The 23,133-nt window shown below is 44.2% G+C and overlaps 1 protein-coding gene across 1 annotated transcript; it reads right to left on the bottom strand.

The window, feature by feature from the left end:
* Positions 1-1,722: 1,722 nt before the first annotated feature.
* Positions 1,723-7,163, bottom strand: STMN1 (stathmin 1). Its single transcript, XM_082832429.1, has 5 exons — positions 7,140-7,163; positions 5,482-5,554; positions 4,808-4,980; positions 2,668-2,859; positions 1,723-2,238 (listed from the first exon to the last, which is right to left on the bottom strand). Exons 2-5 carry the CDS (start codon positions 5,492-5,494, stop codon positions 2,167-2,169), a joined length of 450 nt encoding a protein of 149 aa, XP_082688555.1. The 5' UTR covers positions 5,495-5,554; positions 7,140-7,163; the 3' UTR covers positions 1,723-2,166.
* Positions 7,164-23,133: the final 15,970 nt, after the last annotated feature.

Raw genomic sequence — 23,133 nt, 5'->3', positions numbered from 1 at the left:
AAAGCACAGACAGACATTCCCCAGAAGCTCCTGAACACCCACTCCTCCTTCTCTCCAAATTATAGGCAAAGACTTTGCGTGGAAATTACTTAACCTAGTTCAACCCTCTCATTTTATCCTGGAGAAAACTGAGGCCCAGGACTAGTACGTCTCCAAAGGTGAGAGGTAAAACAGAAAAGCCAGGGCTTCTGATTTTGTTGGTAAGATGCATCCTCTTCAGTTCCCGGTGACAATTGTTGTCACACGGTGGGAGCTCAGGACCACTTTTTGATACTAAGTCAGGGCCACTGTGGGGTTGGCTGTAACTAACTGGGGGATCTCTCAAGCCCACCTTGACCCTCTTCTTGCTTTTTCCTGATCTCTGTTACCTAGCCTACATGTCCCATATAAACAAAAACTTACTGCTAACCGTAGGACACCTAGGATCATTACTCCAAATTTCTATCTTCACGCCATCTTTATATCCCAACTACTCAGAACTGGTGCTTTAAAGACTCCCAGAGGCACCATCTCACCCATGCAAACCTCTAATACCTACTATATGCACACAAGCCTCACCTTTGCCTATGTGTTCAGGTATTGCCATCATTAACCGAACTACACTTGATCCTTTTCCTGTTTGCCCTACATGGTCATGACTCTTTAAATTCAGCCTTCTTTCAGAACCCCTACAATTGATCACCTTGTAAATTTATAAGTCAATTCAAGGCATACAAAAGCTTCATAGTCATTTCTACCTCAAGAGTATATACTTAGCTCACTCACTAGCCTCTGGTTAAAAAGTTATTTATATATAGTGCTAAATATATACTAAATACAGTTCTAAGTGTGCTCTACACACACACACACACACACACACACACACACACACACACTCACTTAATCCTAACAACATAGAAGAAAGGTTGGTAGGCTATTATTCTAAGTTTGGTAAAACCCAAATCAAGAGCTGCAGAGGCACAAGCATGGCAACATGCAGACCCCACTGCAGTATTAGCAGTCATCCTGGAAACTTTCAAGGAGCGTGGCTTCCAAGAGCTTTTCCACAGATGTCTGAGAAGCAAATAATCATATGTAATTAAGGCTATTTCCGAAATAGCCTAGGAAAGCTGCCAAAGGCTTTCCCGGAATTGAGAGGCAATCCTTGACAACTGTGAACACTGTAGCCTCTGGATACAAGATGAAGCAACTGCCAACCTTCACCACCCAAGTCAATGCTGCTCCAGAAAATAAGGTTCCCTTTCTCAGTGCATAAGGGCTGCTACAGTGGTACACAAGGGTTTACTACTCTTTTGACTCTTGAGAAATGGCTCCTATGGCAGGAAAGCATTAGGATTCACGCCACCCCCAGCTGTAACATAAAGCAAATAAACCATCAAATATATCTAACTAGGATCTTAAGATTTCTCTAAACTGTTCTCTAGAAACACCATTTGCCTTTTTAATGGGGGCACAGAAACAAAAAATGCTTGTTTGCCAATAAACATCTGAAACACTATCGTAACAGCTGATCGGAGCCGAGGCATCACAACAAAGTGACGATTGTGGAAGAAGACAATGCATCCAACTCTGGAGCGAGAAACTCCAGGGCAGAGAACTCGCAGTGATGTGTGTGCTGGGTATTTCCGCCAGCCTAAAGGCCCCATCTGGAACAAATATAAACTAGGAGGGTCTCTATCACTGGACAATTTATTACCTGGACAGAAAGAAGTCACTGCCACCAACAGCACTGTGCAGTTTTATTAACCATTCAAGTACAGTAGCATCTGTTAAGATCGGGACAGAATTGGGATTTAAAAGTGAACAGATATTCAGCATCTAACAGTTTGAAAGAAGCCACTACATACTCTTTTCACAAACATGTTTTCACAGAGCCAATACAGTACTAGCCATTAACCCAGCACACCAAGTGTACTGAAGTAGAAAAGATGCAACAAGAAAAATAGCTACATTAGAAAGACTTCAACACTTTAGAAAAAGAGTAAAACACTTTTAGTTTCTCCCCTTTAGCCCCTAAAACAACATCATACAATCTGGATCTACCTATACAGTCCTACATCAGCTTCTAGAATATTTGTCAGGAGGGCAAAAATAAAATGACACTGGCCAGTACAGTCTTTGGATATTTAGGAAGGGGAGGGGGAGAAAGTCAGTTCTCAGAACAAATTAGTCAGCTTCAGTCTCATCAGCAGGATCTTTGGATTCTTTGTTCTTCCGCACTTCTTCAATGTGCTTGTCCTGTAAAGAAACAGTATATAGCATCAGTCAAGCAAAAAAAGCCTGCCAGGTCACACCCCCAAGAGGCCCAAATCAGCATCAGTACGTATGTTATGTAACATATATAATAATATACTATTATTATATAATTATATATTATGGGAATCACATAATTAGAGTTCTAAGACATCATCTTTGAACTTCCTGGGTCACTCATGGAACCTAATGATTCAGCCTTCTACTGCTCTTCCAAAGAATGTGCAATTATGCTGGGAATTGGTGAATATTCCTTCTTATTTAATATAAGATGCCTCTGATTTAACATGTTAACCCCAAAATTGATGACAAAGACACCAAGCACATGTGATCAAGGCAGAGAGTTCAAGCCACTTCGTTGGTGCATCAAACCTCAAGCTCTTAAGCCCCTCAAAGCCAGGAAGGGACACCAACCTTCTCTCGCAAACGCTCCAGTTTGGCAGCCATTTGCGCCTCTCGGTTCTCTTTGTTGGCTTCCATTTTGTGGGTCAGCTTCTCTTCTGCCATTTTACTGAAGTTGTTGTTCTCCTCTATCGCTTTTTGAAGCACTTCCTTCTCATGCTCTCGCTTCTCTGCAAGCTGCTTCAAGACCTCAGCTTCATGGGACTGGAAAAGATTTAACAGGCTAGGCGCTCTGAAATGTTACTTAGCGTAGTTAAAAATCACAGAAGAAATAACTAATTGAGGAGTGAAGATAGAAAATTAGATCTCTAAATAATACTGAAGTCAGGACCTGAATTATCCATATCAAAATACCGTGAAAATTATATTCTTTTTCTAGTGTTTGTATTTACTTTGGAAGACTGCCCGTATTTGTTCAGAGATTCTTGCCCAATTATTCCTTAAGGAAATATTCGTAAGATTTACTGCTTAATGGTATCAAGATGACTTGAGTGACATGCACTTAGGAATGACACTTTATTGTAAAGAATTTTGGTTTTTTAACTTCAAAGGCTACCTAAAGAAAATTAGGTCATTATAAAAAATGTAACCATATTGATAAAAAGAAAATACATGGCAATGATAGAAAATTTAAGACTAAGCCTCCAGATTACTATTTAAGTCAGAGGATTTGTTTCAAGGAAAGGCTTATTAGCTTTTTTCTGTGGAAGCTGCATTAAATTCCAGACCACTGGAGCTCTGTTACCACGGTGTGCCTCCTTCAACAAACTCAGAATAGCTTATTGCCAAACAGATTCCAATGTGTTTGGAAGCATCAACTTGCATGAAAACTTCAGAGCATCTGCCACTGGTTCTGTTAATTCTCTTCTTCAAAATCCCAGTCGTGATAAGAGTTTCACTATATTTAGCCAGTTACTATGTAAAGCGCAGACTAATGACTACAGGGCCAGCACTGATTCCTAAAAAAAGTCTCTGTCCAGCCTTTGGCTACATCTCTTCCATGAACTCAAACTAAGTGAACTCCATCAAACTCCATCAACTCAGACGAAAAAGAAGAGCAGGTGGGAGATGAAACACCATTGCAAACACAGCCACTTTTCCTGGGGAAATAATTCCATGTTGACAGTGGGTCAGCACACATACATAAAACATGCGGCACCAAAAGGTGCACAGCACATGCTACAGCAGCTTAAAAAGGGGCCCAAAGTGTATGTGTGTGGTTACATGTACCAGACTTCAAAACACTAACTGTGTTGGTCGTAGGCAGGTTACTACTTCACCTTTTTGTGCCTTCATTCCTCTAATTTTAAAATTAAACCCACTTACCCCAAACAAGGTTGTTGGAAAGGGGGACTAAATGAGAATTTCTGTAAAATTCTTAATGAAACGTTTAATAGAGGGAAATACACCAAAATATTAACAATAGTTATTTCTGCGAAGTAAGATAACGGATACTTTTAATTTCCTACTTATAAACTTCTGCGGTTCTCAATTTTTCTATAACAAGCATATTAATATTTGTTGACTTTTCTGACTAGTTCTTTTTAAAGATAGCTACTTTATAACAGAAGTACTTAGATAATAGCTGCCACAATACCAGTATGCCAGCTGAGCAACACAATCACATAACTAGCAATTTAAAATGTTTTTATTGTACAGCTCTCAAAAAACAAAACAAACCAAAAAAACCACAGACATACACAGAAACCCAAAAAACAAAACAAAAAAACCCCAAACCTTAAGAGACAAAAAAAGAATCATCTACCAACAAATCTATTTTTCAAAAAGAAAGCATGAGAAGCATGAACTTTGGTTTCAGGCAGACCTGGGCTTGAATTCTGGCTCCAATACTCACTAGCTATGTGACACAGAAAAATGACAACATTCCTGAGACCATTTTCTAACCTAGTATCTCAGACCACACCTACCCTCTAGGGTCACTGTAGAAAAGGAGAATATAAGTAAAGGAGATGGTACACAATAGGAGCTCAATAAATGATGGCTGGTATTTTGTTCCCACCACTGGCATATGTAATTTTCACAGTTATAATCACCATCTGGCTACAATTCTGTTTTCCTCCTCTTATAAAAATAACACAGATTTGCCATATTACATTAATAAATATCCTGTTTTCTGTGAATTGATGTTTACCTTGCGTCTTTCTTCTGCAGCTTCTAGTTTCTTCTGAATTTCCTCCAGGGAAAGATCCTTCTTCTTTGGAGGGGAAAGGGGGAATTCTGGGACAGATTCTTTTGATCGAGGGCTGAGAATCAGCTCAAAAGCCTGGCCTGAGGCACGCTTCTCCAGTTCCTTCACCTGGATATCTGGATTTGATCATATTTATAATATATTCAGAAAAATGGAGTTTTCCTATTCTAATAAACTGTTCTACCGTTTTCTAAAAACCAAATCAATTTAATGAATAGAATTAGGGCTGATGAAGCAGCTGTGTTTACAGGCAAGAAATTATTATCTAAATACCACCTCCCAGAAAAACAAAGCTCAACATTTTTGGATTAATAAATACCATTCTAAGATATCAGTATTTGACAATCATTTCCCTGAACAAAACAAAGACTTATGCAAAACTCTACATTTTGCTTTACACCAAGCCAAATCATCTAATAATGAAACAATAATTATGAGCTCTCAGTACATTCAAGTAATAATATTTTTTTCTTTTTTAATTATTCTCTGATTTATAAAATAGATTTTTTTTTTGGTAACACCAAAACACAAGTGCCAAATTATAAGCTTAAGACTTGAGCCATCTCCTAAAATTAGAAGCCCATCACAATTTCGGATTTTCCAAATAGATTACCTACCAGAAGAAGCCATGGTGAACAGAAGACAAGAGACTGGCAGTGTATTCTACACAATCCACTAGCAAGGAAAACCCTGGAAACGATTTTCAAAAGCATGCGATCAATTTCTTTGCATTTCCATGCCATCGATTCAAAGGGACCTCAAATCACATCCATATAAATCAATGTCAGAAAAATCACTACTGTGGAATTAAATAAGACATCATTAACTAGAAAATTATAAAAATCCATAAAATACTCCAACACTGGAAAATGTGAATTGAATAGAACGCTGGTTGCAGAAGATGAAGTTAACTGAGCTTGCCTGTTCAAAAAATACTTATATTTTTTATATTAGACGGAGTTTAAGTCACAAGATTTTTTCCTCCCCTATATTTTCCCCCTGGTGAGAAGATATTCCAGGTTCAACGCCTAGCGAGACCGGAGCCATCTTATCACTGCCTACAACTCATTGTGCAAATGAAATACCCAACCCTGCTTTGTCTGTGTCTGCCATGTGGAAAACAAAACGCCCAAGCTAATATTAACCAATAATGTCGAACTCCCATTGTTCCTGCGGTTTAAGCTCCTTGTCCAACAGCTGGTAACATTAGTTTTTATGAACCTCTAGGTTTTAGGTTACAATAGTTGCTGCCTTGTGTAGAATTTTTCATGAAAAATTCTACATCCCTTGATTTTTTTTAAAGGTCATGATTCTTGTAGACCCCAGACTAGTACCAAAACCGTAGGAATACAGGGTCTCAACACCTGGAACTTAAAATCCGAGTCAGCAACACGGTCTAACCCCGGCGGAGCATTAGACTCAGCACCAGATCCAGGGTGGGCGTGGCCCCGGCCCAAGCGAGGAAGAGCGGCAGGCCGCCCCCGACCAATCAGAGCATGCCCTACACTCCGGCCTCTGGCCCCGCCCCCTTCCTCCCCGCGCCTTTTCGAATCTCCCCGAACTCACAACACCCCGGAGCCCGCGCGCGTGGGAAGGGGCGGGATAGGCGGGGCCAACGGTCCTATCCGGGTAACTCCGCCCTTCCCGGGCTCGCCCCGTGCGGACGCCCCCACCAACTCCCGCCAAAAACACCTTGCGGCGGCCCCCACCCTCGCCGCAGCTGGGCGGGTGGGGCAGTCCCCGGAAAAAAAACGTGGGGTACCCCACCATCGGCTCACCACCTCTTTCCTTCACTCCCAATCTGCCGCCACCCAAGCGGTCCACGCCCCACGCCATGAGGACTGGAGCGCTCTCATGGGGTGTCAAGCTCTCGGGCGCTGCTCCCTGGGGGCGCCGCCCCGCCCCTTCAGACAATGGGGACCCCAGCGGGGCCGCGCCTGCAGGAGGAAGGTGGGGGCCAAACGAGGGCCTACGCCCCCTATTGTCTCCTCGACGACCTCCCGGGGCTAACGCACCGAGCCCGCCCAGCAGGCCGCGCCCCCTCCCCACCACAGCCGCGCCCCCGGGGAGCAGGGACAAAGCCGAGGCTCCGCCCGAGCCACACACAAAGCGGAGCGATCCCCGCCCGCCAGCCCCTCTGGGGCCGCGGCCCCGCCCGCCGCCCTCCAGCAAGGGGTCGCTGCCAAGACCCTGCCCCTCCCTCCGGCCGCGTCCCTCTCGCTGCCCCCAGCCTGCAGCCGCCGCCGCCACCTCCTCCTGGAACCCCCGCACCCACCTGCTCGGTCCGAGCCGCCTGGCCACACTCTGAGCACCCACAGACCCGGGCGCGCACAAAAGCGCCAAACAGCGGCACGTGACCTCCCCGCAGGGCTCCGCATTGGCTGAGAGAGGCGGCACGTGCCGGCCCCTCCCCACCCCCGACAGCCCAAGTGAGCCCCGCCCCTGGGGACCCCGGAGCACCTCGGGAAGTGTAGTTCAGGCTGGCGGGACAGAAGGACAATGCGAGGGGTGAGGGCTTCTTGGCGGTGTCTCCAGGTGTGAGCCGGGGGCTTGGACGGTCGTCTGGCCGCGGAAGAGGGTGATGCGGTGACCCTGCCTGGGTCTGAACCAGTTCTCCCATCCTTAGGAAAAGGGCGGGGCAGGGTCCCTTTCTACCTCTCAGACGGTGGCCGCCTGGACTCCGCGTCTGTTGAGCCACTTGCCCCACGTCGCCCCAAGGGCAGCACTCGGACAGCGCATTGCCCCTTCGGTGCCCCACCCTGTAACGCCACCTAAGACGCCCAAGCCCTTGTGACAGGACAATGCCACTCGACGCCCCCATCTGTCACCTGTATTGTGACATCATCATAATTTCTAACCCACTCAGCCCTAACAGGGCACGGGCGTGGCCCTTAACTCACTGTGTGAGTTCTTGCTACCATATTAGGGTCCCTGAGCTGGTGACCAGAGACCTGTGGGGGGAAAGCAAGAGGCTCTGGAATTTGATCTCCTTTGGTCTAACAAAGTCACTCGGCTTAAATGCAGGCTCCCATCTGTTCTGCCAAGCCTTTTGCCGGATGATAGGGAAGGAAGCGCAATAGCAGTTCTAGACTGCTACACAGACTGCAGTTAAGTGTTGCTTTTGTTCTTGAAGCACGTGCTCCCTGATCGGTGGGGTCCCTTTTAAAGAATCAAAACAAAAGAAGCCACAAGGTCACGGTTCCCCCTGCCCTGGATAGATCAGAAGCACAGCAGATACACAAAGGAAATTGGTCTGACCCTGGCTATCTTAGAACGACTAGCCTCATTCTTACCACAGAAAAGCCAGAGGAAAAATAAATAAAATGAACATGGTTCCCAAGCCCCTTCTCCCATTCCCCCGACCAAGGCTCTGTCCTCGGTAGTGGTCATTCCACCAAAGCACCTGCTTTGAGGTCCTGACTAGGCAAAAGGACACCTTCATTTTATTGCTCCGCCTCCCCAAACCAAGAAACAAACACGACCCAGTTTGCTGAAACAGGAGTCCTAATTTAAAGACTCCCCATGTCCAGCTAGTCACTAGGGATATGCTGGAGTTAAATACAATTCAGAGTGCCTGAGACAAGGAAAACTGGATCATACAGGCAGCAGACACACCACACAAAGCAAACAATTAGCAATGCACTGATGCCTGAAATATGCTTGTTGCAGCATTTCTCCAACAATCGTCCTTGTGTGGGGTCGGCCTCTCCCCCGCCCCCAGTCTAAGTGGTTTTCCCTTAGCATGTGAGCAGGACCAGGAATACTTCAGATTCTGAACCCTGAGAGCCTTCTCCCTCTCAGACCAAACTTAGCCACCAAACAGCCAGGTGTTTCCATCTTTCAGATTTTCTGAGCAAAATCTCAGAAATCGTTAGGAAGAGGAGTGGGGATAAGAGCTCACTGAAAAGTGACAGATTGGCAGGCAACACACACAAGCAAGAAACCCAAGGCCAAGAGGTCTGCTATCCCCTGAACCAGCCTTTATCTTGAAGTCTTTGTACTTGATCTGGAGGTTTGCAGAGGAAGGTCCCACCCATTTGATACACTTTTTTTTGATACAAGAAATTGCCACAAAAATCTCACATTTCTGACTATTAATGTTATGACAGAAAAAAAAATAAATCTTTCAAAACACTGATTATTTTAAAGCACTTATACCGCTTCCCCCCACCTTTTCTTTCTCCCTGGAGCAGATGTCTATTTCCATGGAAACCACAGCTAGGAATGAAGATGTTAGAACTCATGTAGATTTTTAATCTTTTTTTAACGATGCCACTTGGCTCCTGGGTTTGTTGATAGAAGCCTGGCCCTGCCAGCCTCTATGACAAGGATTTCCTGAGATCCCCACTGCTGCTTGATGACTTGAGGGGGCTGGAGTAAGGTTTCCCCCAGAATGATCCTGTGAATAAAAATGTGTCCGGTGGGATGATCCTATTCTTTAGGATGGGGCTGCTTTTCTAAGAACTAGACCACAGCTATCTATTGTCAACTCTTTTTTTTGGCCACATCGCATTGCAGGCGGGATCTCAGTTCCCCCACCAGGGATCAAACCCGTGCCCCCTGCAGTGGAAGCTCGGAGTCTTAACCACTGGACCACCAGGGAAGTTCCAATTGTCAACTCTTAGGAGTGTTCGTGTATGAGCCTTGGAATAGGAAGGACTTCAGACTGTAAGGAGAGGAAACAGCTTTGCCATTTCACTTTGGAGAGGGGCAGAAGCCCCCTTCTCGGAAGCTTCCTAAAACTAACTTCAAAATCCACTCCCTCCTGAAGTGGCAGCAAGGAGTTAATGTTCACATCTTGGACTTGTCTGTCTTTGCCCATGAGAATTATTTTTGCCTCTGCTCAGATGGTTTGGTCGAATTGCTGTGGAGCTGGCTGCGACTATGGCTTAACACAAAGTGAAGTAGAGATATGGCAGCCATCCAGCTTATTTGATCTGTGTAGACAGCTAAAGGAGAGCGCTTCAGGCTTCAAAGTGCAGAAGGGATGTCTACACTGATCAAACAAGCTGGGCTGTTGTCAGATCTGCTCTGTTCTTACAGAGCACCGGCAGCCTTTGTTCATTGTTGGTTCTGAGGCTGCAGGGTTGTCTGCCACAGAGGCGCCTCCAGGTTCCACTGCTGCTTACAGGGCCTGTCCTCGGCAAAAGGGTGTCGTGGGAGAGGTTTTCTCCTTGTCCCCAGCCTCACTGTTTCCTTTGTCCCCTAATCCTTAGGCATCGTGCTCTAACACTCCTTTTCCTGTTCAAAACCTGTCTGTGAATCGGCTATTTTACTTGTCTGTCTCCCTCACTAGACAACTAAGTCCACGAGGGCAGGGGTTGTGTCCTTGTCTTGGTATCCTTAGTGCCTGCCCAGAACTGAGCCTGGCCCCAGATGGTGGGGCCTGGATGTTTGCAGTTGACTTTAGGCAAGAACCACTTCTCTCATCCTCAGCTTCCTCTTCTGGTGCTGGACACCTCCACCAGATAGAGGTGGTGAGGATTAAATGACATAATGTATGTGAAAGTGCTTAGCACAATGCCTGGCACATCTCAGTGCTGAGACTTGTTAACCATTATTGCTAGAGAAGTTTCTTGATTACTATAGGTTACTGAATAAATGAATGAATGATGACTAGTAGACTTTCTCCTTTCGGTGGGAATCATTGTCACTGGCTTAACTCTTCCTATGGGGTATTTTTAAAAATTCAATTAATGTAACATTTTGAATAGATCAACACATTCACATAGTTTAGAAATAAAGTATAGGAAGTCCTCCTCCCTTCTCTATCCCCATCTGCCAGATTCTCTACTTACACCTCCCCAACCTTAACCATTGTTATCAGTTTCCTATGTATCCTAGGGTTTCTCCATGCGTACATAAGCAAATTTTAGCTATGTATACTTATTCCCCACTTCGTAATAAAATGGTATTTTATTACAGTCTGCTGTAACTGTTCTGCACTTAGCATTCTTTCAGTTAACAGTACATATCAGTGATCTTTTCCCTGTTCATACATCAAGTATTTCCTGGATCTGGGATCCAATGTATGAATGTTCCATAATCTAGTTAACCAGTGCCCCATCCATGGCTCTTAGGTTATTCCCAACTATTTGCTATTTCAAACAATGCTGTAATAAACAAGCTAGTATATACAGCATTTTCCATGTGGGTAAGTATATCTGAAAGTGTGGTATTGCTAGGTCAAAGGGCAAATACATTTGTAATTTGGATAGTTCCAAATTGCCTTTTATAGGAGTTGTACCAATTCAACACCCACCACAAAACAATGGTGTTTTAATTCATTATCTCAGTTCATTAAAAAATGGATGGGGCTTCCCTGGTGGCGCAGTGGTTGAGAGTCCACCTGCCGATGCAGGGGACACGGGTTCGTGCCCCGGCCCGGGAAGATCCCACATGCCGTGGGGCGGCTGGGCCCGTGAGCCATGGCCACTGAGCCTGCGCGTCCGGAGCCTGTGCTCCGAAACGAGAGAGGCTACAACAGTGAGAGGCCCGCGTACCGCAAAAAAAAAAAAAAAAAAAAAAAAAAAAAAAAAAGGATGGAAAGGCTTTGTTCCTAGAAATTTCAGGCATTAGGGAAAAGGAGGGGGAGGACTAGAAATCCCAGGAAAGACATGGCTGTCAGTTCAGTCTATATTAATAACTCCTCTCAATACTTGAAAAGCAGCAGCTGATCTCAGAACAGCTCTGGTGCCTGCACTGTATCACTGTCTCAATCAGTCTTGTGGTAGAAGTATCTGCAGGTGTCACCATGAGATTGGAAGATTATTGAAGGCAGGGTCTTCTTCATAGCTGTATCCCACTCCCCTCTCCATGATGCCTGACACAGTGGCTGGCATATATTTTATTTAATCCATTCTAAGATGTATTTTCCCCCACATTTGTGTATCTTTGAAATCAGTGTGCTCATAGTCCATAAGTACCAGGTCATAATTGCTGACAGCATATTTTCTTAGTGGCATATAAAATAATGCTATCTTAAAAATAAATGGCATATGTGAGTCAACAAAATATGGTAAAATGCACACACATTAAATGTGTAGGTGGAACGGGGCCTAGATGTCACTGCCCCTGCCATCTTCTCACTCTATGTTCTAACCTTCATCCCTCTTATCTACCTCCATGCCTTCCTCCAACAATTCCTTTTATGGGGATGACTCCCTATTTGCCTTCTTGAGCTTCCATCTCTCCCCTGAACTTTAAAAAACATTTCCAGCTGCCTAAAGGACATCTCCTCATGGATGCCCCATAAGGTCCTCAAATTCTATAAGACCCACATTGAACTAACATCTTCCCACCAACCATACCTCACTTCCCCATTCTGCTAGAGGCTTTGCTAGACCCTTGCCCTCCAAATCTAAAACCTCAGTCAAACTCAACTCTTCCCTCTTTCTCACTCAAGCTTCCACTTATAGAAACTTAGCATTTTCTAATAGAATGGAACCTTTAAAATGATAGTAGCTACAAGAACAAAGCTGGAGGACTCACACTTCTTGATTTAGAAACTTGCTACAAAGTTACAGGAGTCAAAACAGTGTGGTACTGGCATAAAGGCAGATATACAGACTAATGGAATAGAATAAAGAGCCTAGAAATAAACTCTTGCATATACGGTTGAATGATTTTTGACAAGGGTGCTAAGACCCATTCAATGGGGGAAAGGATAGTCTTTTCAATAAGTAGTGCTGGGACAACTGGATAGCCACATGCAAAGAAATGAAGTTGGACTCTTACCTCACACCATATACAAAAATTAACTCAAAATGAATCAAAGATCTAATTATAAGACCTAAAACTATAAAACTCTTAGAAGAAAACATAGGGCAAAAGCTTCATGATGTTGGATTTGGCAATGATTTCTTAGTGTGACACCAGGCAAAAAAAGAAAAATTGGACTTCAGGAAAATTAAAAATTTTGTGCATCAAAAGACAATATCAACAGAGTAAAAAGGCAACCCACAGAAAGTGAGAAAATATTTGCAAATTATATATCTTACAAGGGATTAATATCCTGTAACTCAAAACAAAACAACCTGATTTGAAATGGGCCAAGGGATGGCCCTTGAGGGCATTATGCTAAGTGAAATGAGTCAGACAAATTCTGTATGATCTCACTTATCTGTAGAATCTAAAACAAAACAAAACAAAACCAAAAAACAAGCTCACAGATACAGAGAAAAGCTTGGTGATTGCCAGAGTGGAGGGTGAAATGGGTGAAGGAGGTCAAAAGGTATAAACTTCCGGTTATAAAATAAATAAGTCATGGGGATGTAATGTACAACATGGTGCCTATAGTTAATAATACTGCATCGCATATTTGAAAGTTGCTAAGAAAGTATATCTTAAAAAGTCCTCATCACAAGAAGAAAAATTTTTGTAACATGTATGGTGACAGATGTTAATTAGATGTTATTATGGTAACAATTTTGCTGCTACAAGTATCAAATCATGATGTTGTATACCTGAAATTAACATAATGTCATATGTCAATTATACCTCAATGAAAAGTTTTTTTAAAAAAGAAAGAAAATGGGCAAAGTACTTGAATAGACATTCCTCCAAAAAAGCTGTACAAATGGCAAATAAGCAACATCACTAATCATGAGGTAAATGCAAGTCAAAACCACAATGAGACATCACCTCATACCCATTAGGATGGCTACTATCAAAAAAACAGAAAATAATAAGTGTTGATGAGGATGTGGAGAAATTGGAAACCTGTGCGCTGTTGGTGAGAATGTAAGATGGTACAGTCACTGTGGAAAACAGTATGGAGGTTCATCATAATATTGAAAATAGAACTGTCATATGATCCAGCAAGCACAGTTCTGGGTATACACACCAAATAATTGAAAGCAGGGTCTTGAAGAGATATTCGTACATCCATGTTCATAGCAGCATTATTCACAGTAGCTAAAACATGGAAGCAATTCAAATATCCATTGACAGATGAATAGATAAACAAAATGTGGTGTAGACATACAATGGAACATGAATTCAGCCTTAAAAGGAAGGAAATTTTAACATATGCTACAACACGGATGATCCTTGAGGATATTATGCTAAGTGAAATAAGACAGTCAAAAAAAGATAAATACTGTTTGATTCCACTTTCTTTTTATTCTTTTTTTTTTTTTTTTTTGGCCACATTTTGTGGCGGCAAGATCTTAGTTCCCCGACCAGGGATCGAACCCGTGACCCCTGCAGTGGAAGTGCGGAGGCTTAACCACTGGTGTGCCAGCGAAGTCCCTAATTCCACTTTTATGAAATACTTAGAGTAGGCAAAATCTTAGAGCTAGAAAGTAGAAGTGTGGTTGCCAGGGGCTGGTGGGGGGAGGGGGAATAGGGAGCTATTGTTTAGTGGGGATAGAGTCTCAGTTTTATAAGATGAAAGGAGTTATGGAGATAGATGGTGGTGTTGGTTGCATAACATTATGAATGTACTTAATATCACTGAACTGTATACTTTAAAATGGTTATGATGGTACATTTTATGTTATATATATTTTGCTACAATGAAGAAATTTGAAAAATATGATAATAGCCAACATACTTATAGACTGCTTACCACATGGCAGGCACTGGTCTAAACACTCCATGTTTGTTAACTCATGTTAATCCCCAGAACAATCTTATGAGATTTATTAACCCAATTGTAAAGATGAGGAAGTGAGGGTGGCCAACTGTCCCGGTTTGCCTGGGACTAAGGGTTTTTCCTGGGATTCAGGACTTTCAGTGCTACAACCGTGAAAGCCCGAGGCAAACCCTGATGAGTTGGTCACTCTAAAGGAAACTAAGGCACAAAGAGACAGTATCTTCCTAGACTTGTCAACAGGGTCCTTGTCCTAGGCCCTGCACTTTAAAGGGCTTCACTCTGACCCTGCTCCAGCTGTGCCCATTTTCATAGGCGAGGAGTCCCCTGGGGCCAAGGAGCCATGCCCACCCTGAGCCTGGGCACCCTTCTAGACCATACTCTGGGAACCGGGACTCCAGAATTCCCTGTCCAAATGGCCAGAGTCCAGTTTCAGCAACTGCACCAGCCCCTTCCCTGGGTCTATCCTCCCAAGGGCAAAACTTCCCTGCCAATGAGTACACCCCTGTAGGCTGGCTGCTCGTAAGGGGTGTGGATAAGTCCTGCACATGGGGGCTGGGGGGTAGGGAGTGCACACAGGAGCCAGAAATAGGAAGAGAAGGGATCTAGCTCGGCCACAGTCTGACCTGGAACTCCCAGGAACCCAAGAATTCTCAACTCAAAACCTGGCTTTCTAAGTTACTTTGGAGGTATACTTGTCAAAGTACAAGGATAAAGCATATATTTTTAGAAAATGGTTTGTTAGCTTGATTTATAACTCTTAAATGCTTAGACGTAAGGTATATGGGCTTCTGACTTGGGTCTGGCAAATGTTAGCAGCAGGCCTGCAAAGAGATTGTCACTTAACCAACTAGTCCACACACAGAGAAGCACAGACATTTTGCAGTCAGGTTCCAAGTCTGTGTTTTTAGCTCTCACTGTTAACTGTTTTATCAGCCTAACCCTATTATTTTACGAATGGGGGGAAGAAAGCCCAGAGAACTTTAGACATTTGTCCAAGGTTACACAAGCAGGAATTTGAATCTGTGCTTTAAATGATGCTGTAGGTACTGTTCAGTTACTACTGTGTGAGCTTGGGCACGTGACTTCCTCTTTTGGGTCCTGCGTTTCTTCATCTGTGAAATGGGGAGAATTCCCCTACTTCATAGGGTTGTTGTCAGGACTAAATAAAATAATATGTGTAAAGTATCTAGCATTATGTCTCATGCCTAATAAACCTTCAATAAGTGACAGCTATCATCAAGCAAAGCTCTGATCACACGACTTTTCTGCTTGAAAACATTTGATGAATTAAACTTTGGGGCACATTACATGAGAAAAATAAAAATTCCTGAAACCTAAAAAAAAAGTGATGACTCCCTTGGATTATAGTCCAAGGGTCCTTGGCATGGCATTTGTGGTAACTGCAACCTACCTCAAGATCAGTTAAACCCTGAAATTCTTTGATTCTTGATGTATTTGAAGATCTGTCATCTTCAAAAAGGGATAGTTGGAGGGAAGCACAATTAAGATGCATGGAAGAACTCTGTGGTCACTGGACTTAGCTAACAATAGAATGGATGTCTCAAAGAATGAATGAGATCCTGGCTAGGAGAGGTGTCCAGACAAAGATCTGTCAGCCAGCCACCAAGATGGTGAAGAAGGATTCTTGCATTAAGAGGAAAGTGACCTCCCTTCGTGCTTTAAGATTCTTTTTAAATGAGATGGGGAAAGACTCGTGATATTAAGCTAAATGAAACAAATGAACAAAGGCTACCCAACTGTGTGTATAGTATGAGCTCAACGACAAGGAACAAAATATAATGAAGGAAATGCACCAAAATATTTGTTCTGGGGGCAAAATAGTCTGGATTTTCCAACATATATTCCTTTTATTAATGATAAAACAATTATATATTAAAAATAGAAAGGAGTTTTTTCCTCCTCACTGAGCTTAGGTCCTTCTACGTCTCTAAGACCTCTGTCCCCACTTCCCCCCACCCCTCCGAGTTTCAGCTTTATTGGACTCTTCCCATCTCCCTGGAAAGTCACACACCTTATACGTTTTGCTGACACCAACCCCCAGCCTTGAGTCCTTGGCCTTTGTCTCTATTGAAATTCTCTCCACCTTCAAGGTCTTGATCAATCTCTCTGATCCCCACATTCTCTCCAGGTATTGTAGCTATTTATACATATGTTTGTCCCCCTCACTAGAGAGTAAACTCCTTCAGGGCAGGGTTCTATATGGTTTTGCCTTGGTATCCTTACAGTGCCATGAATAGACTGTCGGCAAATGCCAAATCATCTGGCTGATGTCTTTTTGGCCATTAAACAACACTTAGGGCTGAGGGTCAGACAGCATAACTAAGGGTATATTCTGGACCAGTATTATCGCAGAGACATTTAAATATATATATATTTAACTTGTTTTTAAAATTTAATTTTGAAATCATTTTAGATTTCCAGAGAGTTGCAAAGGTAGTACACAGAGTTCCCATAGACCCTTCAGCCAGCTCCCCGCTACGTTAACATCTTACATAATCATGGTCCATTTATCCAAACTAAAACATTAACACTGGTACAACACTATTAACCAAATGGCCAGCTTCAACGGGATTCCCCATTTTTCCATGGGGGTCCTTTCTGTGTTCCAGGATCCTATTCAGGATACCACCTCACAGGTAGCATCCTGTTTCCTTAGCCAGTGACATTTCTTTTAGTGGGGAGGCTTGGTGGGGGGGGCAGGTCGCTTTCTATTGTTCCTTCCAATCAACCTTTTCCAAATAATCAAAATATGACACGAAAGGTGGCGATGGCATGGGGATGGTGAGGTAGAAGCACTCACCCTCTGCTGGGCTGTTGGGACTTTGAACAGGGAAATGAACCGTTCTTCCCACATGGGGCTGGGAGGGTGATTTTCATCTTAGATCTAGTCTTTTTCTTAAATGGACACATATGGGCCTAAAAACAGCAGGGAGTTACTTTTTTTTTGGCCGCTCTGCGCAGCTCGTGCGGGATCTTAGTTCTCTGACCAGGGATGGAATCTGGGCCTCCCACAGTGGAAGCCCCGAGTCCTAACCACTGGACTGTCAAGGAATTCCTGACTCGTTACTTTTAATTCATTAAATTTCTGGGCCATTCCATAGCCCATTTTCCCATGGCCTGGCACAAAACACGTTCCTAGTTACTTATAAAAACTTCCAAGCAGTTGGCATTTATCAGCAGTCTTAGTAATTCAGTGAGAACTGAGGTTACAGCTGTCACAGGAAGTTGAAATGAAGGCTGCTGAAATCACACCCATTCCGAGGCAGGGTGAAAGTCATACACTGAGTAGAATTCAAGCCCGGAAGGTGGAGGTGGCTGAGGCGTCAGGTGGAGAAGGGTGGGATGCTGTGGAAGAGAAAATACACGAGGGAAAGAAGAGCAGATGATGCGGCTCTGGAACTCAGAGCTGGTTCACAGACCTTCTGGGATTAGTGCTAAGCCCTACATCCATCAGTAAGCACTGGCGCTGCGGAGCTCTCACCGACCGCTCCCCCTTCCCCGCCACTTTACTGGATCTCCACAGACCACCTACTAAATGGTCTTCAGTCCGTCCCCTTCCTCGAATCCATTCCCAGCATAGGCATTTACCAACTCAAATCACCGGAGAGTGCGGGCCCCATCTAAGCGAGAGCATTGCTTTCCTGGGGCTGCCTTAACAAAGTGCCAAAAACTGGGTGGCTTAAACAACAGAAATTTATCATCTCACGGTTCTGGGGGCCAGAAGTCCAAAATCAAGATGACGGCAGGTTCCTCCTGAGGGCTGGGAGGGAGAATGCGCTGTGCTCTCCTCTAGCTTCTAGTAGTCCCAGCTGTTCCTTGACTTATAGATGGCATTCTCCCCATGTCCTCACATTGTCTCCCTCTACGTGCATCTGTCTGTGTCTAAATTTCCCCTTTATATAAGGACACCAGTTATACTGGATTAAGGCCTGTCCTGGTGACCTCATCTTCACTTGATCATCTATCTGCACAGACCCAATTTACAAATAAGGTCACTTTCAAGGTTACAGGTAGGACTTCAACATCTTCGGGGGGCACAGTTCAATCCATAACAGAAGGTTCCCACCTAGCTTTGGCTGACGGCTATCATAGAACAATGTGTGGCTAGAGAAGCTGGAATTTAGGATTTCTTGTGAAACCGCCTGATTTTTAAATATCGGCATCTAATTAAATATAAGTAAACTGTTTCTAATACCATGACTGCCAAAAGTAAGTCAACCTCTACTCCACAGTCACCACGGGGTTCTCTCTAAAAGTCTGATCCCATCCTTCCCTTTTATGGGATTAAGGCCAAGTTCCTTAGCCTGGCACACACAGCCCTCCACAATCCAATTCTTTTCTGTCTCTCCAGGATCCTTTCCCACCACTGTTCCTGCAGTGCCCCTCCCCACTGTACCATCATATCAAAAGACCTGTCCTTTTCCAAACATGCCGTGCTGTTCTACACCTCTGTGACTTTGCACTCTCCCTCTGCCTGATACCCTCTCTCCTCCAGTTGATCAGGAAACTCCTGGCCATCTTTCAAGTGCTTTCTCATTGCCACCCCCAGGGAAGACCCCCTAAAGTCTTCCCTGTCCATCCCCCATGTAGTTAACCTCTTCCTTCTCTAAGCCTCCACTGCACCCTACATTTCCCTAGTACAGCACTCAACATTTTATTTGCTATTATTTGATTACACGTCTGCCTCCTGTCTGGACCACAAGCTCTTTGAGGATAGGGACTGTTGATCTGGATCACCTAGCACAGATCCCAGCACACGGCAGGTACTCAATAAATGTTGAGTAAATGAATACTCTGCACAACACCCAATTAGGTATCATGAGGGACCCAAAGAAGCATCATGTGGAGTCCCTGTCCTTAAGGTCCTTACAGTTCAGCTGGGTTCACAAGATACACACCAAAGAAAAGGCAAACCATACCGGTGGTATATGACAACAGGCAGAAGGAGAGGCTCCTGGGGCCTCTGGTGGTCATCCTCGTGTGGGACAGAAAAGATCCTGTTTTAGTGGGCTGATGGAGTACTGCTTTGTAGGAAGAAAGGTCAAGATAAAACCTGGCTAACTTTCCAGAAAGAGTGAATTGCTGCACTGCATGCTCGCAGAGATAAAGTTGACTGTGGTGGCTCATGACAAGAAGAGAGAGTGGGGCAAGGAGAAGAAAGCAGGAGAAAGCCCAGGGAAACAAAGCTGGAGAAAGAGGAGGGGTAGAAGTATGAAGAGGAGGACCTAGGACCCATACTTGTCTCACATCCCTCTCCTGCATCCGTCTTCCCTGCATCAGCGTATTTCCAGGCTGCTACTCATTCCGCCTTAAACCTACCGATAATTCCTTCCAGAGTCCCCCATTTCCCTGCTCAGCCTTTATAACGACAAGCTCCAAAAGGGCCGTCTTCGTTGCTGTCTCCGACTCCTCTCTGCCTTTTCTCTTTAAACCCTCCTCATGCAGGTGCGTGCTCCACCTCTGTCTACAGACACTGCTTGCCGAGATCACCAATGACGTCTACATTACCACACCCAATGGCCGACTCCACGTCTCGTCATCCGTGCCGCTGTTGATCTTGAGTCACTTTATTCCCTGGCTTACAGGGTACTACACTCTTTTAGTTTTCCTCTTACCTCCCTGGCTGTTCCCTGTTAGTCTCCTTTGCTATTTCTCTTCATTTCTTTCACCTCTAAGTATGGTAGGACTGAGTACTTGGACCTCTTCTCTATACACAATCACATCCCTAGCAATCTCAGCCAGTCCTATGGTTTTATTTTCATTTATTTATTTTTTAATTGTTTATTTATTTACTTATCTGGCTGTGGCGGGTCTTAGTTCCAGCACATGGGATAATAAGTTGCAGCATGTGGGATCTAGTTCCCCGACCAGGGATTGAACCTGGGCCCCCTGCATTGGCAATGCAGAGTCTTAGCCGCTGGACCACCAGGGAAGTCCCAGTCCTATGGTTTTAAATACCATCTATGCTGCTGATTTCCAAATTTGTATTATCTAGCCTAGGCTTACACCCTGGGCTCTAGACATTTATCCAACTCCTACTCTGTATCTTCACTTGGTTGTCTCTTAGGTGTTTCAAACCAAGTGTGTCCAGAACTGAACTCCTGATCTTCCCCCACCCTCCAACCTGTTCCTCCCATTGTCCTGTATATTCCCTCCCTCTTATCACAAATAGGCAAATTATACACGTATTTATTTCTGTCTCTCCTCCACCACCAACTTGAATGTGAGATCCGTGAGAATCGGGGCTGTGTCCGTTTTCTTTATTACTATAGAACAGTGCCTGACACATAGTAGGCTCTCTGTACACATTTTGTTCATGAACAAATTGAGGCATTAGGGGCTTAAAGCATAGTGGTTAAGAGTGTGGGCTCTGGGGCCATAGTCTGGGTTCAAATCCTGGTTCTGTCCTTTACCTTATGCAAGTGGAACCCCCAGAGTTTCAGAGTCTCTAGAATGAATACCAGGAAACAGCCTGAGAAGAGTTTGCTGCTTTTGATCCTAATTGGACATTCATTTACCAGATAGTCACTAAGGAACTCTGAGATGGCAGCCCTGCGCTAGGCCCTGGGAGTACAGTAATGAGGAAGGCAAGTCCCTGGTCCCAAGAGCTCACAGTAAATGGCAATCAGCTCAGAGTACTGAGAGGGTACAGGGAGCAGCGGCTAACCTAGGCAGGGGAGGGACAGCAGGGAAGGCCTGCTAGGGGTAGGGGCAGCTGAGCTAGGGAGACCTGAAGGAAGTCTGCAGGCTGAGAGGAAGAGAACGTGGTGCCAGGAAGAGGAAAGAGCACAAATAAGTGCCCAGAAGAGAGAGTGAGCCTAGCACAGTTGTGAACTGCAAGTGGCCTGCCCTGGCTGGAGCCCTCCGGCTTCAACTGGTGAGACTGCACCCAAGACTGCGGAGTGGGTGGAGGCCGGAGCACCAGGGCCCTTGAAAGCCCTTCAGGGTAGGGCGAGGACTTTAAGGATGATGACTAGAATCACAGGATCGCAGGCTCTTGAGCTGAGGGATTTGATGGGTCACACAGTCACTCCTGAACCCCTTCCCTGCCTTTTTTTTTTTTTTTTTAGGTAGACAAGTCACCATTTATTTTTCTGAGATGGTTTGCAAACACAGTCTGTTCAAAAAACAAAGGACAGGTGTGCTACAGTTAAAAACCAATCTGAACTTTGCAGGTGGATTTTAAAAGGTGATCATTTAGTGTATAAACTGCTTACTATATTCTACTGAATCTAAGATGCACTTTAAAAATTACCATCTTTGGAATGGGATGTCTTTTAATCGGTTGATATCAGAGTTTAACTGGTACCAGTTTTTCTTTCTTGGTATTACATGAAATAATGGTGCATTCTGCAGTTGACAACATCTTAAATTTGATGATGTATTCTACTAGATTGATGGAATGGCTGATAGCAGGATTTTGTTAAACAGCTATGTCTTCTACTGAATTTTTTTTTACAAAATTTTTTTTTTTAATTCTGTTAAAGTACACATAGGGACTTCCCTGGTGGTCCAGTGGTTAAGATCCCACGTTCCCAATACAGGGAGCATGGGTTCGATCCCTGGCCTGGGAACTAAGATCCCTCAAGCCACGCGGCACAGCCAAAACTAAATAAATAAATAAATACACGTACGTTGTCGTGCAGCCATCGCCACCATCCATTCCCATAACTCCTGTAGATCTGAAACTCTATCCATCCCTAGTAAACAATAACTCCCCCTCTCCTCTCCCTCCAACCCCTGGCAATCATCTCTCTACTTTCTGTCTCTATGATTTTGACTACTCAGTACCTCATATAAGCAAAATCATACAGTATTTGTTTTTTGGTGGCTGGATGATTTCACTTAGCATAATGCCCTCAAAGTTCATCCATGTTGTAGCACATGTTGGAGTTTACCTCCTTTTTAAGGCTAATATTCTATCACAACATTTTGTTTATCCATTAGTCCTTAGATGGACATTTGGGTTGTTTCCACCTTTTGGCTATTGTGAATAATGATGTTACGAACACTGGTGTACAAATATCTCTGCATTCTTTTTCCTTATAAAATAGCATTAGATCTCTCTCTCTTTTTTTAAAATTTATTTTATTTACTTATTTTGGCTGCATTGGGTCATTGCTGCTATGCGCTGGCTTTCTCTAGCTGTCGGGAGTGGGGGCTACTCTTCCTTGACGTGCTCTGGCTTCTCACTGCGGTGGCTTCTCTCGTTGCGGAGCACCGGCTCTAGGCGTGCAGGCTTCAGTAGTTGTGGCTCGCAGGCTCTAGAGCACAGGCTCAGTAGTTGTGGCGCACGGGCTTCGTTGCTCCGCAGCATGTGGGATCTTCCCGGACCAGGGCTCGAAGCCGTGTCCCCTGCATTGGGAGGCAGATTCTTAACCACTGTGCCACCAGTGAAGCCCTATCCCTGCATTTTTAAAAACTAAAACAAACCCCAAAAAGTACAAAGAAGAAAATAACACATATTTTCCATCACCTGGAATAAACCATTGTTTACATTTTGACATTTGTTTCCAGTGTCTTCTTTATGAATATGCAGTTTAAAATTCCTTAATATAGGGCTTCCCTGGTGGCGCAGTGGTTGAGAGTCTGCCTGCCAGTGCAGGGGACACGGGTTCGAGCCCTGGTCTGGGAGGATCCCACGTGCCGC

The sequence above is a fragment of the Leucopleurus acutus genome, assembly GCF_964270905.1.
Source record: "Leucopleurus acutus genome assembly, chromosome: 2".
NCBI classification, from domain to species: domain Eukaryota; kingdom Metazoa; phylum Chordata; class Mammalia; order Artiodactyla; family Delphinidae; genus Leucopleurus; species Leucopleurus acutus.
This window is presented reverse-complemented; position numbering and strand designations above follow the sequence as displayed.

Coding starts and splice junctions, on each gene's coding strand:
- STMN1 (XM_082832429.1), bottom strand. Junction 2,860..4,807: donor CTGCAGAAGAAAGACGCAAG/GTAAACATCAAT, acceptor AATCTTTTCCAG/TCCCATGAAGCTGAGGTCTT. Junction 2,239..2,667: donor TGGAGCGTTTGCGAGAGAAG/GTTGGTGTCCCT, acceptor GTTTCTTTACAG/GACAAGCACATTGAAGAAGT.